The sequence below is a fragment of the Eucyclogobius newberryi genome, unplaced genomic scaffold, assembly GCF_026437365.1.
Source record: "Eucyclogobius newberryi isolate DKJ021-1_F unplaced genomic scaffold, fEucNew1.0.hap1 SCAF_6, whole genome shotgun sequence".
NCBI lineage: Eukaryota > Metazoa > Chordata > Actinopteri > Gobiiformes > Gobiidae > Eucyclogobius > Eucyclogobius newberryi.
The window spans coordinates 17,120,043-17,138,128 of record NW_027316278.1 but is presented as its reverse complement, the minus strand read 5'-3'; the positions used below and the strand labels follow the sequence as shown (position 1 = coordinate 17,138,128).

The 18,086-nt window shown below is 40.7% G+C and overlaps 1 protein-coding gene across 3 annotated transcripts in view; it reads right to left on the bottom strand.

Moving 5' to 3' along the window:
- Positions 1-397: 397 nt before the first annotated feature.
- pdlim2 (PDZ and LIM domain 2 (mystique)) overlaps positions 398-18,086 on the bottom strand; it is a 31,468-nt gene continuing 13,779 nt past the window's right edge. For all 3 annotated transcript variants that reach the window (XM_072432890.1, XM_072432888.1, XM_072432889.1), the window contains exons 7-10: positions 6,592-6,707; positions 2,427-2,575; positions 1,965-2,073; positions 398-749 (exon numbers count right to left, since the gene is read on the bottom strand). In XM_072432890.1, the coding sequence (XP_072288991.1) occupies positions 581-749; positions 1,965-2,073; positions 2,427-2,575; positions 6,592-6,707 (543 nt within the window). In that variant the 3' untranslated portion in view covers positions 398-580. The remainder of the gene's footprint in view (positions 750-1,964; positions 2,074-2,426; positions 2,576-6,591; positions 6,708-18,086) is intronic.

Sequence of the window (18,086 nt, the reverse complement as noted above, 5' to 3'; positions counted from 1 at the left end):
TACGCTCACACACAAGTGCAGCTGCTGAGAAGGCATGCGAGGCTCTGAAAGCTCTGCATGTAAAAGCATGTATCTCACAGCCACCACCCCACACAACACTGCTCTGATGGCATGTAATAGATAAGGTCTGGTCCCATTTAATTTACAAATAATTCCATTTCATTAATCAGAGCCTCAAACGGTTTGGGACCAGTCCTGACAGATTTGTTTTTAACATCTTGCAGTTCAAAGTTCTGCAAAATGCAGACATTTTGCACCAATAGAGAAAGAGAGAAGTATGAACTGTATTAATGGATTTCAGCTTCCCGTTTACAGGTGCCATTTTAAGTACTTTTCACCATTCAAAAGATAGAATATTTTGTTTTGCATTTTAATTGTCATTTATTTCACTCTGAAACCCATAGATAGACTGGGCCATATAAAATTAATAGTTTGCAAGAAAAGTCATAATACAATACAGCAAAATAAAGTGATCAAGAAAGAAACTCCACTGGCGTGTCATTGACAGTCCCCCCTTATGCCCAAAGGTCCTCAGTTCAGTTTAGGCTGAACCCTCATGTGGCCGTGTAAGAGCTCAGTATTAAGGAGATGGACGGGGCCCATGGTACCGCTCGTTGGCGTGTTTCTCACAGTACATCACATCCTCGACCCAGAAGTGCCCCCTCATCCGCAGGTTCAGCCCACAGTCTGTGCAGGTGTAGCACGCAGCGTGGTAAAACACATCATCTGTGATGCGCACAGCCTGTGTCCTGTGGAGATACCAGAGAGAATATCACATTGGAGCACCAAAGACGACTATTAATAGAATAAATCTGCCATGTTTGTTTACCAGCATGTAAACGGCCAAAGAAATGTATGAGAAAAAATCAATACAAAACAAGAAAAGACAAGAGCCATGGAAGGATAAACTGCTGGTGAAACATGTATCATACTATAGTGTCAGAATACTTTTGAATGAACACTTTTTTGTTGTTGTAAATTAGTAAATTTTGTGTTTTCCACCAAAGTGTCTTTGGTACAGCAGCACTTTATGACCAAAATAAGACGGCTGCACGCTGTCTGCACCCGATTATAGTAAGCATTAAGTATTTTATGTCTCATCAACCCATTTCAAAATGACAGAAATGCAACTAGAAACCATTGGGTTAGTGAGCTTCTGCCACTAAGTACAAGAATAAAAAGGAGGGCCTTCATTTTCAACTCGAATTAGCAGCAGACAAACAGACATTTTTACATTTAAACTAACTACAACAGAGTGAATGGGTGGGTACCAAGTTATAATAATTACACCTTAATTATCCTTAAAAATATTAAACATAGACGCAATTCATAAAGAACTAATAGTTTATTAAGAATGATTCAAGCTTAGTAACTACCTTGTTCAGGGGTTAGGAATTAAGGCTATCAAAAGTGTAGTTGTCAGTGGTGGAAGAAGTACTCAATTTTGACACTTGAGTAAAAGTACAGATACAGGAACAAAAAATACAAAAGTAAATGCATGACATTAAAATAAAAGCATTGAAGTACCCACTTTAAACATTAAATTAAATAAAAATAGTTATTTGGATTATTTTGATAATTTGGATTTTAAAATTGTGCTGATTATTGTTCAACTGAAACAACAAAATCTATGTTCTGCAGTTTTAATGCGTACACTTTTGTTTACTCAAAGTTGAGATGTGAAAATAAACCCCTCAGTCATTTCAGGCACCTTCACTTTTTAACATTTACAATTTACCTTTTAATCCAGTTCAAAAATGTAGTGTAATAGAAAGTACAGATGCTCTCAAATGTAGTGAATGAAGTAAAATATTTCACTTACAGATACCTACAAATTTGACACAAGTACTTTACTTTTACCTTTGTACGTCGTCACTTTGCACCAGCAGTAGATATAAGATAATAATAATAATATAAGTGTTACCAATGGATGAAAGGTCAAATACACCGTGCCTTAAACTTACACAATGCTGGTGCCACACTTCTCACAGTTGCGCAGCTTGTTGACTCCCGGCAACAGGCTGGTTTTGGGCCGGTTTGGAGAAAGATTTCCTGGGAACATCAACACGGCCTCTAAAAAAAGAAAAGGAGGTGGGAAAGGGGGGTTCAGACAGGAGCAAAATGTCTCTGATTGATTTTCACTCATTGATCAACTGTGTCATGAAGGAATGCTGGTCTTATCTTGATTCATTCGCTCTCAATCCAATCAAAGTGATGCAGATACAGAGAGCGGAGTGGGCATGTTTTAAGCCACAATACATTAAGTAATTAACGAGAAACTGTATAGTATTGACCCCAGATTTATGATTGGCTGCAGCAAAAAAAGTGATGAAAATAAATTATGACCGCTAATACATTGCTAATAACATTTTAGTTGTATTAGACAGTAGTATGTTTAAATAATGGGCAGACAAACTAAAGCCCACCTTTCTCATCAGCCTCGAGCACTTCTGTCAACATTTTGAAGGTGTTGGATTGTCGAGGCGCAGTGCGAGACTCCTTGTTCTCTTGGATCATTTTGTACACCTCGGAGTCTTTGTCAAACCTCTGCATGGCAACGTCAGGGCCCGAAGTGCTGTAACCAAAAGAGCAAAACACACACACGTCACAGGAAGTTCTATAATGACATGATTAAATAGTGATTACATTAGGAACACATGCGTTTAATTAAATACAATCACGCAGGAAGGGTCAATGTGCGTGTCTCAGACTGTTCAGGGCCCCAGCCACAAGAAGGTCACCGTCCAGTCAGAATCCATGTGCCACTGTCCACATACTTTGTGAATTATGAAATATGAGGCATCAAATATAAAAAGGAAAAGAGAGAATCTACAAAAGCCTTTAGTAGAGTGTGAAAGGCAATGGTTCTCAAAATATGAACATTTGACAGTACAGTTAATATCATGATGCTATCAATGTGTTAATCCCGCTTTGATTAAAGTCCACTTTAGACCAGGGGGGGTTTTGGTGGGGTCCTGGTCAAGTCCTAGTTTAGATCCAATTCTGGTCCTGGTCTATTCAGGTTTAGTCCTGGTTTAGGTTTAAATCCTGGTCTTGGTCTAGTTTAGTTTTAGGTTAGGTCCTGGTTTAAGTTTTTTTTTTTTTTTTTTTTTTTTTTAGGTCTTGTCCTGCTCTAGTCCTGCTCTAGTCCTGCTCTAGTCCTGCACTAGTCCTGCTCTAGTCCTGCTCTAGTCCTGCTCTAGTCCTGCTCTAGTCCTGCTCTAGTCCTGCTCTAGTCCTGCTCTAGTCCTGCTCTAGTCCTGCTCTAGTCCTGCTCTTGTCCTGCTCTTGTCCTGCTCTTGTCCTGCTCTTGTCCTGCTCTTGTCCTGCTCTTGTCCTGCTCTTGTCCTGCTCTTGTCCTGCTCTAGTCCTGCTCTAGTCCTGCTCTAGTCCTGCTCTTGTCCTGCTCTTGTCCTGCTCTTGTCCTGCTCTTGTCCTGCTCTTGTCTCTCACTTTACAGTAGGTCACATAAAAGTATCAATAGCTTTCTTTTTGTCACGTGCAAAGTAAACACACTAGAGTCGCCTTTGAACTTAGTCTGCAATTAGCACATTTACAAACTAGTGCAAGTAGTGCATGTGGCAGGGAAGTTGTTACTTTTAGTGCTTCGGCTAAACTTCGTGTGGTTAAAGGAGCAGTGCAGGCGTGTTTTCAATAGATAAAAGTGCTCTCATGTCAGTCTGTCTGGGAGGCAGCTGCTGAGCGTTTGCCATTAGTACAAACTGGTCTGTCAGGTAACAAGAGTTGGCCACAGGTAACAGGCCTCAACCACACCTGAGCCAGAAGAGAAAAATAAAGTGTCAACTCAAACTGACTGAGTGTCTCGCCTGTCATCAGAATTTCAGCAAAGAATGGCAAAAATATTTTACTTGAGGCCCACACCTGTGCTGTAAAGCGCACTCTGGAGATGGATGTATTAAAGTGTTGAAGCTGGGCACATGTGCTTTGTAAATAGGTGATAATTACAGTTTACTAAAGACAGAACTGGACTTTTACATGCTGAACGACAGCAAGCGGTGCATGTCTAACCCAAACCCATCTGGTGTAACGGACAGAGGAAGCAAAATCAAGGCATAAAATACTCAAGAGTCAAGAGGCAGATGATGGCCTCAAGAAAAGTGTCAGTGTGTTGTTTTGTTAGGCAGAAACTTGGAGGTCAGACTTATTGACATTTCCTTTCTGATAAAGATGAGCAAAACAGACAAAAGCACAGGCGATACATGTACAGTAACGTCAGCCTTTCCCCCCCTTTTTTACCATCGAACATGGTTTAAATTGAAACCAGACTTGAAAGTGCTCCCTCCACCCTGAGCAATCACTTTTCGTCTTGTTCAAAGTCTCCCTCTGACAAGCAATCTCCAAACAAATGGAAAGTGCAGGTCCAACGTGAAGAAAACAAATCTGTGTGTGAGGGTCACAGGGAAAACAATACTTCAGCAATGGAGGCATTTGATGAAGTGGCTGTAAAGTTGATATCAAACTTTGGGGGAAAAAATTGCTTTTAGATATTTTTGCATTAAGGTCAGCATCTGAGAAACAACTTAGTGGTTTCTATGCCCAGACTGGAAAAAGCAGCACAACAGAAAAGATAAAGTGACAGCGGAGACTCCAACTTGCAGAAGCCAAAACATTCTCTCATCACAAGGCTAAATTCTTACCACATTTTCTCAAAGCAGTATCTACAAAGCACGCCACACACAGAACTGGACATCCTGGTCGCACAAATCCAGCCATACTTACTTCAGCAAGAGAGGAACTAGAACTGTTCTTTCGTCCCAAACACTGTGGTCACTCCTCCGTGCGTGTGAGAGGGAACTATTAACATGCACAGATGGAGAACACACACCTCTCTCTATCTACAGCGGACGGGACAGAAAAACAATAGACCGACTGGAAAGGTGTGCCTATGGGTGCGCTTCGATTGGCTGGGCAGTGCAAAGGGGCGGCGCGTGGGTGGTTCTGAGTCTCTGATTGGTCGGAAGAAGGCTGGAAGAGGCTCTGTGTGCAGGCTGGGGTCTCTGGGACTGGGGGGCCAATTAGGGGGAGAAGTGAAATCTGACTTTTCCTGCAAAATGTGGTGTTTGGATTTGTCTGTGGCTGGCGACACGTCATATCACAGGCCTCGCATTCCCAAAGGGAGACTGGGGCCAAAGTCAACCATCCCGCTATGAATAGAGACGTCACAGGCTCTCCAACAGACTGGGCACAGAGCGTTTAAGTCTGGGCATAGATAGGCCAGTCGCGATACCCAATATTTCTGTGTGATCTATTAATACATAAAAGAGCACGATAAACGATAATATTGAAACTACTTTTTGCCACTGACACAATGACTTTAGAGCAGGAAAATCCCAGCAAATCAAACTCCAAATGAACTATATTGTAAAAAAAGAAAAAAAAGGCCAGCCATGAGCTGTAATAAATAAAGAGCAGAATGAAACACTTCAGTAGTAAGTATCATTTGTGAGTCTAATATAGTAATTATTCAACTTGCTACAGCTGAAATTTGCATACATTACCAAAAAAATAACTAAAACTGTTCCTATTATTTAAAAGAAAAAGGTAAGCACAATAAATGTATAGTTCCAAAAATTTTAGTTTCAGCTTTCATTTACAGAATGATAAGTTGCTATAGTAATTATCGTGACAGGCCTAGGTATAAACGTAAGAGATTCATTATATAAACAGAGAAATGGAATTAAATAAATATTATACAGATATAATATTAGACTCTTGCTATGTGAAGAAATGCCTCCTACTTTTAGTCTCTGGGCACAAGATCTCCTCCTAGACTCTTTATCAAAGCTGTGCCATGTGACAAATCTACCAATGAAACTGTATTTAGATCAATTTGCCCAATGTCCTTCAGACTTTTTACTTTGGCAAAGTAAATGTGGTAAGAATGAAAACACACACAAAGATTGAGTAAATTGAAAACATGCAGCGTGTGTCACATGAGCAGGCCGGACCGTCACCTCATCAGCAAAGAACACTGCAGGTGGGAAACGCAACAGACCGTTTCCTGAAAGCTCTAAACATAATTGTAATGTCTGGAACAAAAGTGCAGCTGCAAACGGCTCAATTAGCCCACGTCAGCTGCACAAATATCACAAAGGGCACTGGTTGGACAAATTGAGACACTTAATTTTTAAAGTTTAAAATGCTAATTATTGGGTCGCAGTAGTAACACAGGAAAGGGAAGTCTCTGAGTTTCTGACAGATGTTTCTGATTCACAGACTGTGGATGTTACAGAAACACATCTCTAAAAGTTTTACACCTTTACCTTTTATAATAGTTTATATTGTGTAATCCAGTGGTTAACAAAATGGGAAGGTGACAAGATGACAAAACATTAAAAACACCATTTGTTCAAATTAAATTTGAGGACTGTAAATATGAGAGGAATAAGGTCAAATTATACAATAAAAACGACAAGTAAACACTTTTTCTGTGTCCCTCCCAAATGAGTCCTTGTTTTAAGGGTTCCGGACAGATATTTTTGGGAAACCCTGATACATATAAATACCACTGTGTGCTATAATTTGCCTTTTATGCCTTTGTATTGTAATGTTGTGCCGAGGGATGATTACCTGCGGGGCGGCTGATTGATCACATCTCGGTCAGTGGGGCTGTGAGGGGAGTATCGCCCTGGAGGAGTGGGAGTTCGACTGGACAGAGAGCTGCGTCTGTAGTCTGGAGACAACTCCTGTAAAATCAAACCATACTCAAAGTAAGGCAAAAATACTCACACTTCATATCAAACAACTAAAATCAAAAAGATACAGATACATTTCCAGTTTTTCAGCAGGGGAAAGCAGTGATGTGGCAGTTGATTAATGCAAGATTAATCCATGGACAGTAACAACTACGTATCGTATACATTTTGTCCTCTATACCCACATTTGTTACAGGAGACGTTTTATTGAAGGGATCATATTTTTTTTGATTTGGTGCATTTGAAAAACAACACAAGTGCATGAGTCCCACCCAGCATTCCTCTGAGACGGCTGCCAGCGCAAATCGCTCCAACAATCACAGCACCAGCTGACTCCAGCATCAAAACCACAGCTCGAAGATGACACTCAGATATGATGATTAGGTCTAAGTTTTCATAGTGCTTACTTCTATCTGCTGTTTAATTGTTATTATTTTTCTTAAATGATATTATAATGTTTGTGTATAAAGTTTACTCCATTGTGAAAGGGAGCCTGCAAGGTCTTTAAAAACAGTTTCAAGCCAGCAGAGGGCGCCATAGATTTTTTTTTAACCCTCATTTGTCAACCTCAGCGTTTGTGTCAGTGGGTATTTTATTGAGCCAAAGGGCAGACAGACCAGTCAAAAGGTATCCAAAGGTTAATGTTGCATAAATGTAATTATGACTGAGTGTGCGATGCCAACAGCAGTGAGAGTGACCCCAGGTACACCTGGTCAGAGTCTGAGCTGCACATAACTCACCTCAGACACTTTTACTGTCAGGAATCCCTAAAAACAAATTGTGCTGTCTGGCATTGAACTGAAAAGCACCTACACAAAACCATAACACAATAACAACCCAAAAAAGTAACATCGTTTATGTTTGCTTCACTTTTGAAAGTTATCCGCCATCGAGAGATCAGCTGAAATTGTGTTTTCCTGGCCTGCAGTCAAGATTGGTCAAATTAATGTAATATCTTTCATGTAATTGTTTGTTTTAGATACATAGCTTTGTTCGCGCAAACCCAGGACATGAACTCAAAAGCTTTACGCAGAATGTCACAATAAACATGCTAAAAAGAACCACAACCATTGCAGCAGGTGTCAAACCATAAGAAACTGATTTGTACTCTTCAGTTTGATAAATGTAGTGAAGTAGAAACTACAGATACCTGCTCTCAAATGAAAAAGTAAAAATAATACAGCACCTTCACTTTTGTACTTTAGTTAAATTTACCTGTAGCAGCAGAAAGTAATAAAGTACAGAAAAAAAAAAGGTTTGCGTCACATTTGAATAAATAAATACATAAATAAATAAAACATAAATGCCAAAATGTGAATTCTAACCAACAATATCCCTTTCTTCGTTTAAGGAAATGAGGATTGCGAGCTGCTGAACACTTATTTCCAACACTCGAGTAGAGTTACTTTGAGCGATGCATCCGTCAGAGTATGGCTCAACACCACCACCAACATGATGAAGTCAAAGATTGGCCAGCACCCGCTTCTAATTCAGACAAGTCTTTGAGCAGTGTGTCTGTTCTCAATCAAGTCCCATTTTCTTCTTTTGAGAGTGGGCAGATTAGGAGTGCATGCCGAGAAGACTTTACCAGAAACGCTCATTGTGGATTCTCCGCTCCCAAGATAAAACAGGAATAATAACGGCAGACTCAGAAGAGCATGCGTCAGTGCCGGACAAAAGTGTACGTAGATCCACGTCGTCTCCCGCTGTGAAACAATCTCAGAGGAATATACCCGACAGCCCTGGATGCTTTAGAGCTTCTGAGGTACAGCAGCTGAAGCCTCCAACTCTGTACATTTAAAACCACTCTAATGCAAAACAAACCAACGTTATATAAGAGTCAGACGGATGTCAAGCCTTTATGCTCTCCAGGATTGTGTGTATATTACCAATGGAGGAATGCAATAAAAGAACACGCTTAATGTGAAAATCCTGATCATATCCAGATTGTATTCGATTTCGTTTTTTGGGTTGAATACACATGTGATTTGTTGCACCAAAAACGTGCAAATAAATGGATACAAATTTGGCTTCCTGACCCAACACGCTCGAAGTTTGGGACAGCTACAAAGACTGTAACTAGACCAATGAGGGATTATTCATAGTTACAGCTCGGTGCAAGTGTGCTGTGCCATAGCAGTACCAATTGGAGAACATGACACACCAGTTAACGATGGGAGGGGCACATCTAAAAGAGAAGGAAAGCCTATTATTTTGTCTTGTGGATGGGAAAGTACTTTAGATATGGGGAAAACATTTGGGGAAATTCATCAGCCAATTCTTCTTGGTTCCTGTTGCTGTCAAAAAGAGGAAACGCTGATTAAAGCTGAACCAAACCGTAATCAGCCCATACGCTTGGGTCTAGATCATGCCAACGACATGCTTTAAAAATACTTCATGTTGTAATCTAATTTCCCTTTAGCCAGTATGTCTGCATATGCGGTGCATTGGTTTTTGCAGTGAACCAGTTTTTATGTCATTTCATTTCCTCCATTAAACTAACATCAAGAACAAACGTTTTAGTTGAAAACGTGCTGCAATGACAAGAAAACAGATACAAAATGTCTCAAACCAATGCAGTTCTTGTGCCATTCCCAAAGTCCAGAGAGATAACTGCATAGTACGCCACAATAATTCGAAAAACTGCGCAAATGGTTTTATGTAACAGATGATTCTACTTGCAGATTACAACACTAGTGCTGTGCTGAAATATTGATACTGTATCATGATACTAAATTTGGTAATATGGTATCAATATCGTGGGCTGAGGTATCGATGTATCGCAATGAGTCATTTTTGGTACAATTTCCCGAATTATTTTATGACCACACTACAATTTTGTTTTGATTATTAAAATTTAATTAGTGCATGTTGTGGTTTTAACAAAGAAAAACGTTGTTAAAATGTATTAAAGTGACATATTGTAGAATATCACGAGCAATATTCATAATCGCAAAATTGTGATTTTATCGCATCGTGAGCACTGCATCGTGTACCGCATCGTGAGGGACCCTGTGATTCCCAGCTCTAGGCAAGGCAAGGCAAGGCAAGTTTATTTGTAGAGCACATTTCATACACAAGGCAATTCAAAGTGCTTCACACAGCAGGAAAAATGCATTCAAATCACAAAGAAATTACAGAAATACAATAAAATTAACTAAATAAAAAATTATCAATCCAACTGATTTTCTAAACTAATAAAATCACAAACAAAAGAGAAGAGTGCAAAGATAAAAATTAACTACAATAAAATTAACTAAATTAAAAATTATCAATCCAACTGATTTTCTAAACTAATAAAATCACAAACAAAAGAGAAGAGTGCAAAGAAAAAATCCTTTCAGTCATATGCGCAGCTAAACAAAACTGTTTTTAGCTTAGATTTGAACATTGTCAGAGTAGAAGCCTGTCTCACATCTTCAGGAAGACTGTTCCAGATTTTAGCTGCATAAAACTGAAACGCAGATTCCCCATGTTTTGTCCTGACTCTGGGCACCAGCAGGAGGCCGGTCCCTGAGGTCCTCAGAGTCCGAGATGGTTCATATGGCACTAACATATCCAAGATGTACTTTGGTGCTAGGCCATGGAGAGACTTGTACACAAGCAGAGCTGCTTTAAAGTCTATTCTCTGAGCCACAGGGAGCCAGTGCAGAGACCTGAGAACAGGACTAATGTGATCATACTTCCTGGTTCTGGTCAGGACCCGAGCAGCAGCGTTCTGGATGTACTGCAGCTGTTTTACAACTCGTTTGGAGAGGCCAGTGAGCAGGCCGTTACAGTAGTCTAATCTACTGGAGACAAACGCGTGGATAAGTCTCTCTAAATCTGGTTTTGACACTATATTTTTGATTTTGGCAATGTTTTTTAGATGGTAAAAAGCTGCTGATGTTATTGATTTGACGTGGCTGTTAAAGTTCAAGTCTGAGTCCATTATTACCCCCAGATTTCTAATTTGGTTTGTAGGTTTTAGAGCGAGACTCTGGAGGTGACCGCTAACACTTTCTCTTTGTTTCTGTGGGCCAAAAACGATTATTTCAGTCTTGTCTGAGTTCAGCTGGAGAAAGTTGTTTTGCATCCACACACTGATCTGTTGGATGCAGTGACAGAGTGAATCTACTGGTCCATAGTCACCTGCCGATAGTGAAACATAGATCTGAGTGTCGTCTGCATAATTGTGATAGGACACATTTTCACTGCGTATCAACTGACCCAACGGCAGCATGTAGAGGTTGAACAGAAGGGGACCCAGGACTGACCCTTGGGGCACTCCACAGGTCAGGGTCATGTGGTCTGAGACACAGCTACCAATTTCAACAAAGTACTTCCTGTCTTCCAGATAGGACCTTAACCAGTTTAGGGCAGTGCCAGTGATGCCCACCCAGTCCTCTAGTCTCTGTAAGAGGATCCCATGATCGACAGTGTCAAAAGCAGCACTCAGATCTAACAGAATTAAGACTGAGGCTTTGCCCGTGTCAGTGTTCAGGCGGATGTCATTTGTCACCTTGACAAGAGCAGTCTCAGTGCTGTGATGAGGTCTAAAACCTGACTGAAAAACATCAAATGAGTTGTTTATTAAGAGGAAATCTGTGAGCTGTTGGTAAACAACCTTTTCAAGGACTTTGCCCCAAAATGGCAGATTAGAGATGGGCCGGTAATGACTCAGTACTGCGGCATCAAGACTGCTCTTCTTTAGGAGAGGCTTTATGACCGCAGTTTTCAAAGACATTGGGAATGTTCCAGATTGAAGCGACATGTTAACTATGTGAGTGAATGGTGCTAACAAACTGTTCAGCACAGACTTTAGAAATTTGGTGGGTAACACATCGAGGCAGCATGTAGATGAACTCAGACTGGTGATGATCTCATGGACAGTTTTGTCAGTTACTGGTGCAAAGTGAGTTAGCTCTAAGTGTCTTGGTGGTTTTAGGGTAATTTTTTGCATTGTGGGATTTATAGCATTTTTAATGCCCTGAACTTTGTCATTAAAGAATAATGCAAACTCATTACACTTGGATGTGGAAATGAGTTCTAACGGCAGCTGAGCTGGAGGGTTTGTTAATCTGTTTACTGTGGCAAACAGGACACGCGAGTTGTTACTGCAGCTTCCAATTATTTCAGAAAAATATCTTTCCCTAGTTCTACATAAGATTAGGTTGTACATGTTCAGCTTTTCTTTGTAAATCTCTTTTTGAACCTGGAGCTTTGACTTGCGCCATTTCCGTTCAGCCCTGCGGCACTCCCTTTTCTGTGCCCTGACCGAATCATAATTTCTCCACGGCGCCTTCTGCTTATTTTTAACCATTTTAGCCTTTATAGGGGCGATGGTGTCCAGAACATTCAAAACACTAGATGTAACAGAGTTCAACAAATCATTTACATTAGAACATGAGACATTTTCAAAGTTTATCATTTCCATAAACAGTGCACCTGTGCCATCACTTATGTGTCTCCTCTGAACAACTGCAGGACCAACCAGAGGTTTGGGAGAAACAGACAGGTCAAAGAAGACACAGAAATGATCAGACAGAGCAACATCGATCACATTAACATTTGAAATATTTACCGTCTTTGTAATTATGAGATCTAGAGTGTGTCCTTTGCTGTGGGTGGGGCCTCTCACATGCTGAGTAAGACTGAAGGTTTCAAGGACAGCATCAAGCTCTTTAGCGTTTCTGTCACAAATATTATCAACATGCACATTGAAATCACCTGTAATGACCAAACCATCAAAGTCTGTGCATATGACTGAAAGCATCTCAGTAAAATCATCAATAAAACTTTGGCAGTGCTGGGGAGGCTTGTATAAACAACACAACAACACGTTTCCAATTCTAGCACGTCTTACCCCACTCTTTGTCATTTTATTTTATGCTGCATCTGTTTTCGATCAAGGCCAATGGGAGACGGCATGCGCGGTGCCGGCGGACGATCATTGGGTCTGGTTAACGAGAAGACTTTTGCATCATCACTACCACCCAGCAGCTTCAATTACAGGGCAAGGGCAAAGACGACACATTAGACAGGCCTGGAGGAGTTCTTATTTTTGGGAGGCTTAAAAAAAGTCGTCGAGCTGCTCATTCTCCTCCTCCACCACAGACATGACTGTTGCTGTGGAGGGGAGGAGGCCAAGGGGGCATTAGGCGTCCCGGGCGGGGTAATGATCAAATCTGTGTACGGTGGTTCCTGTCCAGCAGCGCTCATTGGAGGACGACCTGAGAACAACCTAGTCATTATCCACCGTCGCTGATAAACACAGCCTTATAATTAGGTCTCAATGATAGTGCATTACTCTGTCCACATACTGTAACATATAGAGCACAGCAGGGGCACAAGAGACAACTGTTTATATAAATCAGGTCATTAACATACTTTAGCTCTCATAACCTTTTTAGTACATAATGTTTTCCTTCCTCCTGAATTTCACCTGGCAAAAGATGTAATAACATGACAACAAGGTATTTCAATTGTCTTTTTTTGTTTGGTTTGAAAGTAGGGATGTTAAGATTATTCAATTAATTGTTATTATTCACGGCACAATGTGATTGTAGAAAGGAAAAAATAACAATAATCATGACCATTTTAGAAGCAAAAATTAGTTATTTTTAAGGGCTGTAGTCACCAAAGAAATTCATGGTCGACTCAAGACCTGCAAAAGCTCTCAAAACTATTCAGTATCTCTGTGATCTGACCATGTATCTGACTCAAAAGACTACAGATGCACGGGAATTCATGCAAAACAACTATTTATGCAGAAATGTATAGGATTCAGCGTATTTATGTGTAAAAAGTCTGATTAAACCATCTGTACTAATTAGTCAACTAATACCAATGTTGGTTAGGGTGCATCAACCGATTGATCGACTAAACGCTTAAAAACTGAATGCCCTTGTTAGTTCAGCTCAATCTATACTCTAACTTACAAACTATAGTAAAAAGTAACCTTGAATGCAAAAAGCCTTTACATCTGGCGATATATTTTAATATATAAAAAAAAACACTTAACATTCTCATTCAGAAAGTTCAGAAAGTATTTACTGCTTGGTCTTGGTGTCAATAATAGAGCATAATTGTTAAATCGTGATGTTTCTTCTCACAATAATTCTATAACTAAACTTTGACATCGTGACATCCAAATTTTAAAGTAAAATAGCACCGTCCATTAAAGCTGCAGTCTGTAACTTTCCCGCTTGTCTCCTTCGAGATGCATTTAACGAACATACAGGTGTTTGATTGGTAGAACAAAAACACAAATAAAAACATGTATCCTTTGTGAGTGAACTCGACTCTCCACAGACCTGACCTGTAACTTGGCCTGGTGCAGTCACAGACTCGTCTCCACAGTTCTAGATACGTTTAATGCCAAACTTTGTAACATTATGGGCAAAGCAACGCCTCCACCAGAAATGTTTACATGGCGCCCCTTTAAGCCATTCATTTTAATATGATTTAACAGACGATTCACTAGAGCTCCAGACGGACAATTTATTTTCATCCATAATAAACTTGAAACAAATTTAATATCTTTAACAGACTCGAACTAACCGCATGTGGATTAGTTAAAATAGATAGTCATTTGTTCCTATGCGCCGATTAACATTTCTGCAGTTCAGTAATGCCCGAATAATTGTACATGTGTGAGCGCTGAAAATGACGTGACGGGGAAAAGGCCAAATCCGGCTCATGTGATGGTACAGTAGGTGGTCCAGGGGGAGGGGCTCGCTCGAACTGCCACCAGGAGATCCACTGAAAAATGAATGCGGCCAAGTGTTTATTTATCCACCATGGCGGCTACAAGCAACACATTATTCATCCCCATAACGCCCTGCACCAGGCACCGACTGCATTTCCAGATCGCTCTGCATCTGGTGGCCATTACAGTGACCCAAACGCATTACATTTTTAGTTTATAGACCAACATTTGATATTCATAACTGAGCGGCTGCAACAATGTCGTGCTATTCCTACATGCGCGGCGCTCATAAATACGTGAGGTGAGACGTATTTTGACAACTTTGACTTAAATTTAGAAATACAATCCTATTCTTGTTTTTATGATTATATTATAGCAGAAATCAGACATAAACCATGTGTGTTGTATAAAAGGTGCTGGAAAACACATGAATTCAATGTAAAGTATACACTCGTAGTCATATTTCGACAAGAGTGTCCCCCGACGGCTACGGCAAATCAAAAATGTCACTAGTACGCGCATCTGGCTCAGTGTAGCAAATCTTAAGACTTTGGGTTAACTGCAAACTGTTCTTCATCCTCACATTTATAATTTATGGGCCTGAAATGTACGCGGTTACTGAAGTACAGATGATGTAGTGTCATTACTTTAGCACAAAACATAGTAAAAGCTAGTTATGCAGTTCCCTCGATAGCAACTTCAAGCATAAACGTAACAAGGATGTAAAAAGGAATATCTATGTTAAAGCCAAAAGTTCACAATACAAAAAAAAAAAAGAAGGAAAAGGAAAATCTGAATGGCTTGTGCGAGTTTGGCCTGGAGGCTTGGAACGCTCCTGGAATCAAAAGTCCCCCAAGTTTGCCTTTCCACTCCAGGGGAAAGAAAAACAGGCAAGGCTGATCTATCAGAGGGGATGAGGAGAGGCACGCCGCCGCAGTAATGTCACAATGGAGACCAAACTCCATGGCTCCAAGTCCACGTGAAAAGGCCTCCGTCTGTCCGGTCACAGGGAAGAAAACAACCCCCCCCCTCGACACTGGCTTGGCTCTGCAGCACGACCCACTGCCAAACCCAACAGCAGCCTTGCTCCAGTCAGACTTGAAATAGACCATGATTACAAAGTATCTTCATCAACATCATTAAAGCAAACCTCTGTCCCGAATGTCACTGTATCCTTTAGGAATGAGACTCTTCACTAATTAACGTCACATTGTGCCAATTGAAATGCATCCAACTTCCTGATTTGAAACATACATTAAATAGTTATGACAATTTGTTCATGCCAGGTCTATTTCTTCTTAAAGAGATGACCACAGCGTTGCCGCAGAGTCACTGCAGTCACTGGTTTGCCAGTCGAGCAGGAATAAAAAAGTGATGTATGGTTTATAGGCGGAATGTGCGTGTACTTTTCCTGCCTCGTCTGAATAAAGCCTTCGGGAACATACAGTATGTCATTGCAGACTAAATTTAAGACGATCATGGTCTGCATGATCTCCGCCAGTGTCACTTTGAGAGAGCTGGCCCGGTGCATGGCAGGAAATATGTTTTAAAACAAACACTTCCAAAGCGCAGGATCCAAAAGGCCACTTAGTCACCCTCAGGGACCTCAAAGTGCAGCGATGGCAAAGCCAGACGTTGAGGCTGGTGCTCTGGCCCACGATAGGTCATGTCTTGTGAATAGCAGTTTTGGTTTTGGCTACGTTAGTCAAAACACAGCCCCGTTGTGGTCGTTTCTTGATGATATAAACAGATGCTCTCAGTCATGACAGTGCCAGCAAGTTCAAATACAATCGCATGCCCTGCTTCCTGGAATGTAGACGCCCTTGCTTTTCTTCCTTTAGTCAATGAGCTGGCTGTACAAAATATAAACAATGGTAGTCAATCACCAGAAGCTACCGATCATGTTTTAACATTTGTCAGGCGCGTACTCATTGACCACCAACAATTCACAACAAAGCAAGCATGTAACTAATCCCTGGCTAGTGGCCCCACGCTCAGGTAAATCATGTGAGCTTATCTCGTTAACCAAACAAATATCACACCAACGATGTCTACAGGATGTGAGTGAGAAAAAGACCACAGCACAGCCTTGTCTCCTTCATCTGCAGCACATAACGAGAAGCCTGTGACGCAGGAGAAAAGCACCACCAGCCGCTGCCATCACAGCCGCCATTGTACAAGGCATTTTCTCAGGATATCCAACGCTGTGGAAAAAGGGGGATCCTGTTGCTCATCCCACTTTCCTCACTCTCAGAGCCAAACAAGAGTGGAAAACCTGTTTTAATGGTCTTTCAGTGAGACCGATCACCTGATACACCAGCACTCTGCACCGCTCTGCCAGGACAGAGGGGCTTGTTGTCATTGGGGCAATACATCTCACGACTGCTTTATACTGACCTGGCAAGCAGTCGCACAACCCAAATCAAGACCTTTTCCAGGCTATTCTTCACAAATTAATTGAAGAGTTCCTAGTAAAAAGCTTGCCAGTGTTTCCCCAACCCCTACTACACTGTACGGTACATTATTTACAAGATAGGTTAGGAGAAAATCTGACTCGTGATTCAATTGTGGTGCCACCAGATCAAAGTAAATCCTCTCGTGTGTCCATAATAAAACTATGCTGCTCCCTTTTTGCTTCCAGCACTATTTTATGAACACAAATTACAACAATTCACTGTTAGAATGCTTGCACTGGTAAATTACAGTCGTCACTACACTGGTGCTGATTTGTAGTAATATTTGTTTCGAGGGACATAATCACAGAGTTGAAATGACAGGCCTGAGTCACACCATGGCTAGACTTTTTTTTAAATTGAAAAGGATCAAGACCCAAAACGTAAACCAGAGCTCCAGCAGCCTGCACACGAGTGTCCCAGCACGTTTGTACTCAAGATTGCCTGTGAACAAGAAGAAAAATCCCAAACTCGATGAGATATTTTAAAATATGATCTTCTCAGCTGGGGTTTCACAGAAGGAATGTGTGAATGTTTTGAAGTTCATACCCCGGCATACTTTAAACTTATCCAGAAGCTATAAAAATGGATGGAATTCCTCGAGCCATTTACAAAAAGGTCTTGATTGTTATTTCTTCGTCGTGCTACATGTCATTATTGAATAGCTGATGACAAACTTTCCCACAACATCTGTGACATAGTGAGGTCTCCAGACACTCGGCCTCTCATGGTTTTGTTATTGGAACGGTAAATAAGTAGAACATAGTTCAGCCAACATCTGCTGATAACCCAAGTCTACATTTGACCATTTCACTAAGAGAGCATTAGCACAGAACATATGGGGAAGTCTTTATTTAAAGATGCACTATGGAACTTTTCTCGAGGAGTGTACACCATGGATATCTTATTGCTTTACCTGGAATGCTCCACAGTATGGCACTAAGGGCAGAGCCATATGCAAAGTATCAAGTTTTTGTCCCCGCTCATATTGATTACAAATTTAACTTTGATCAGTATTATTAAAACAAATGAAATATATATATACATTCTCTGAACATAAACAAACTTATTGAAATTGAACTCAAAATTATTGTCACATTCCTTCTTAAATGCATTACACTCATCTTAAGGTGATAAAAGGATGATGCTACCAGGCCAAGTTACAGGTCAGATCTGTGGCGAGGCGACCCTACTCAGTGAAAAGCCATTTCTGGGTACTTTAAATCG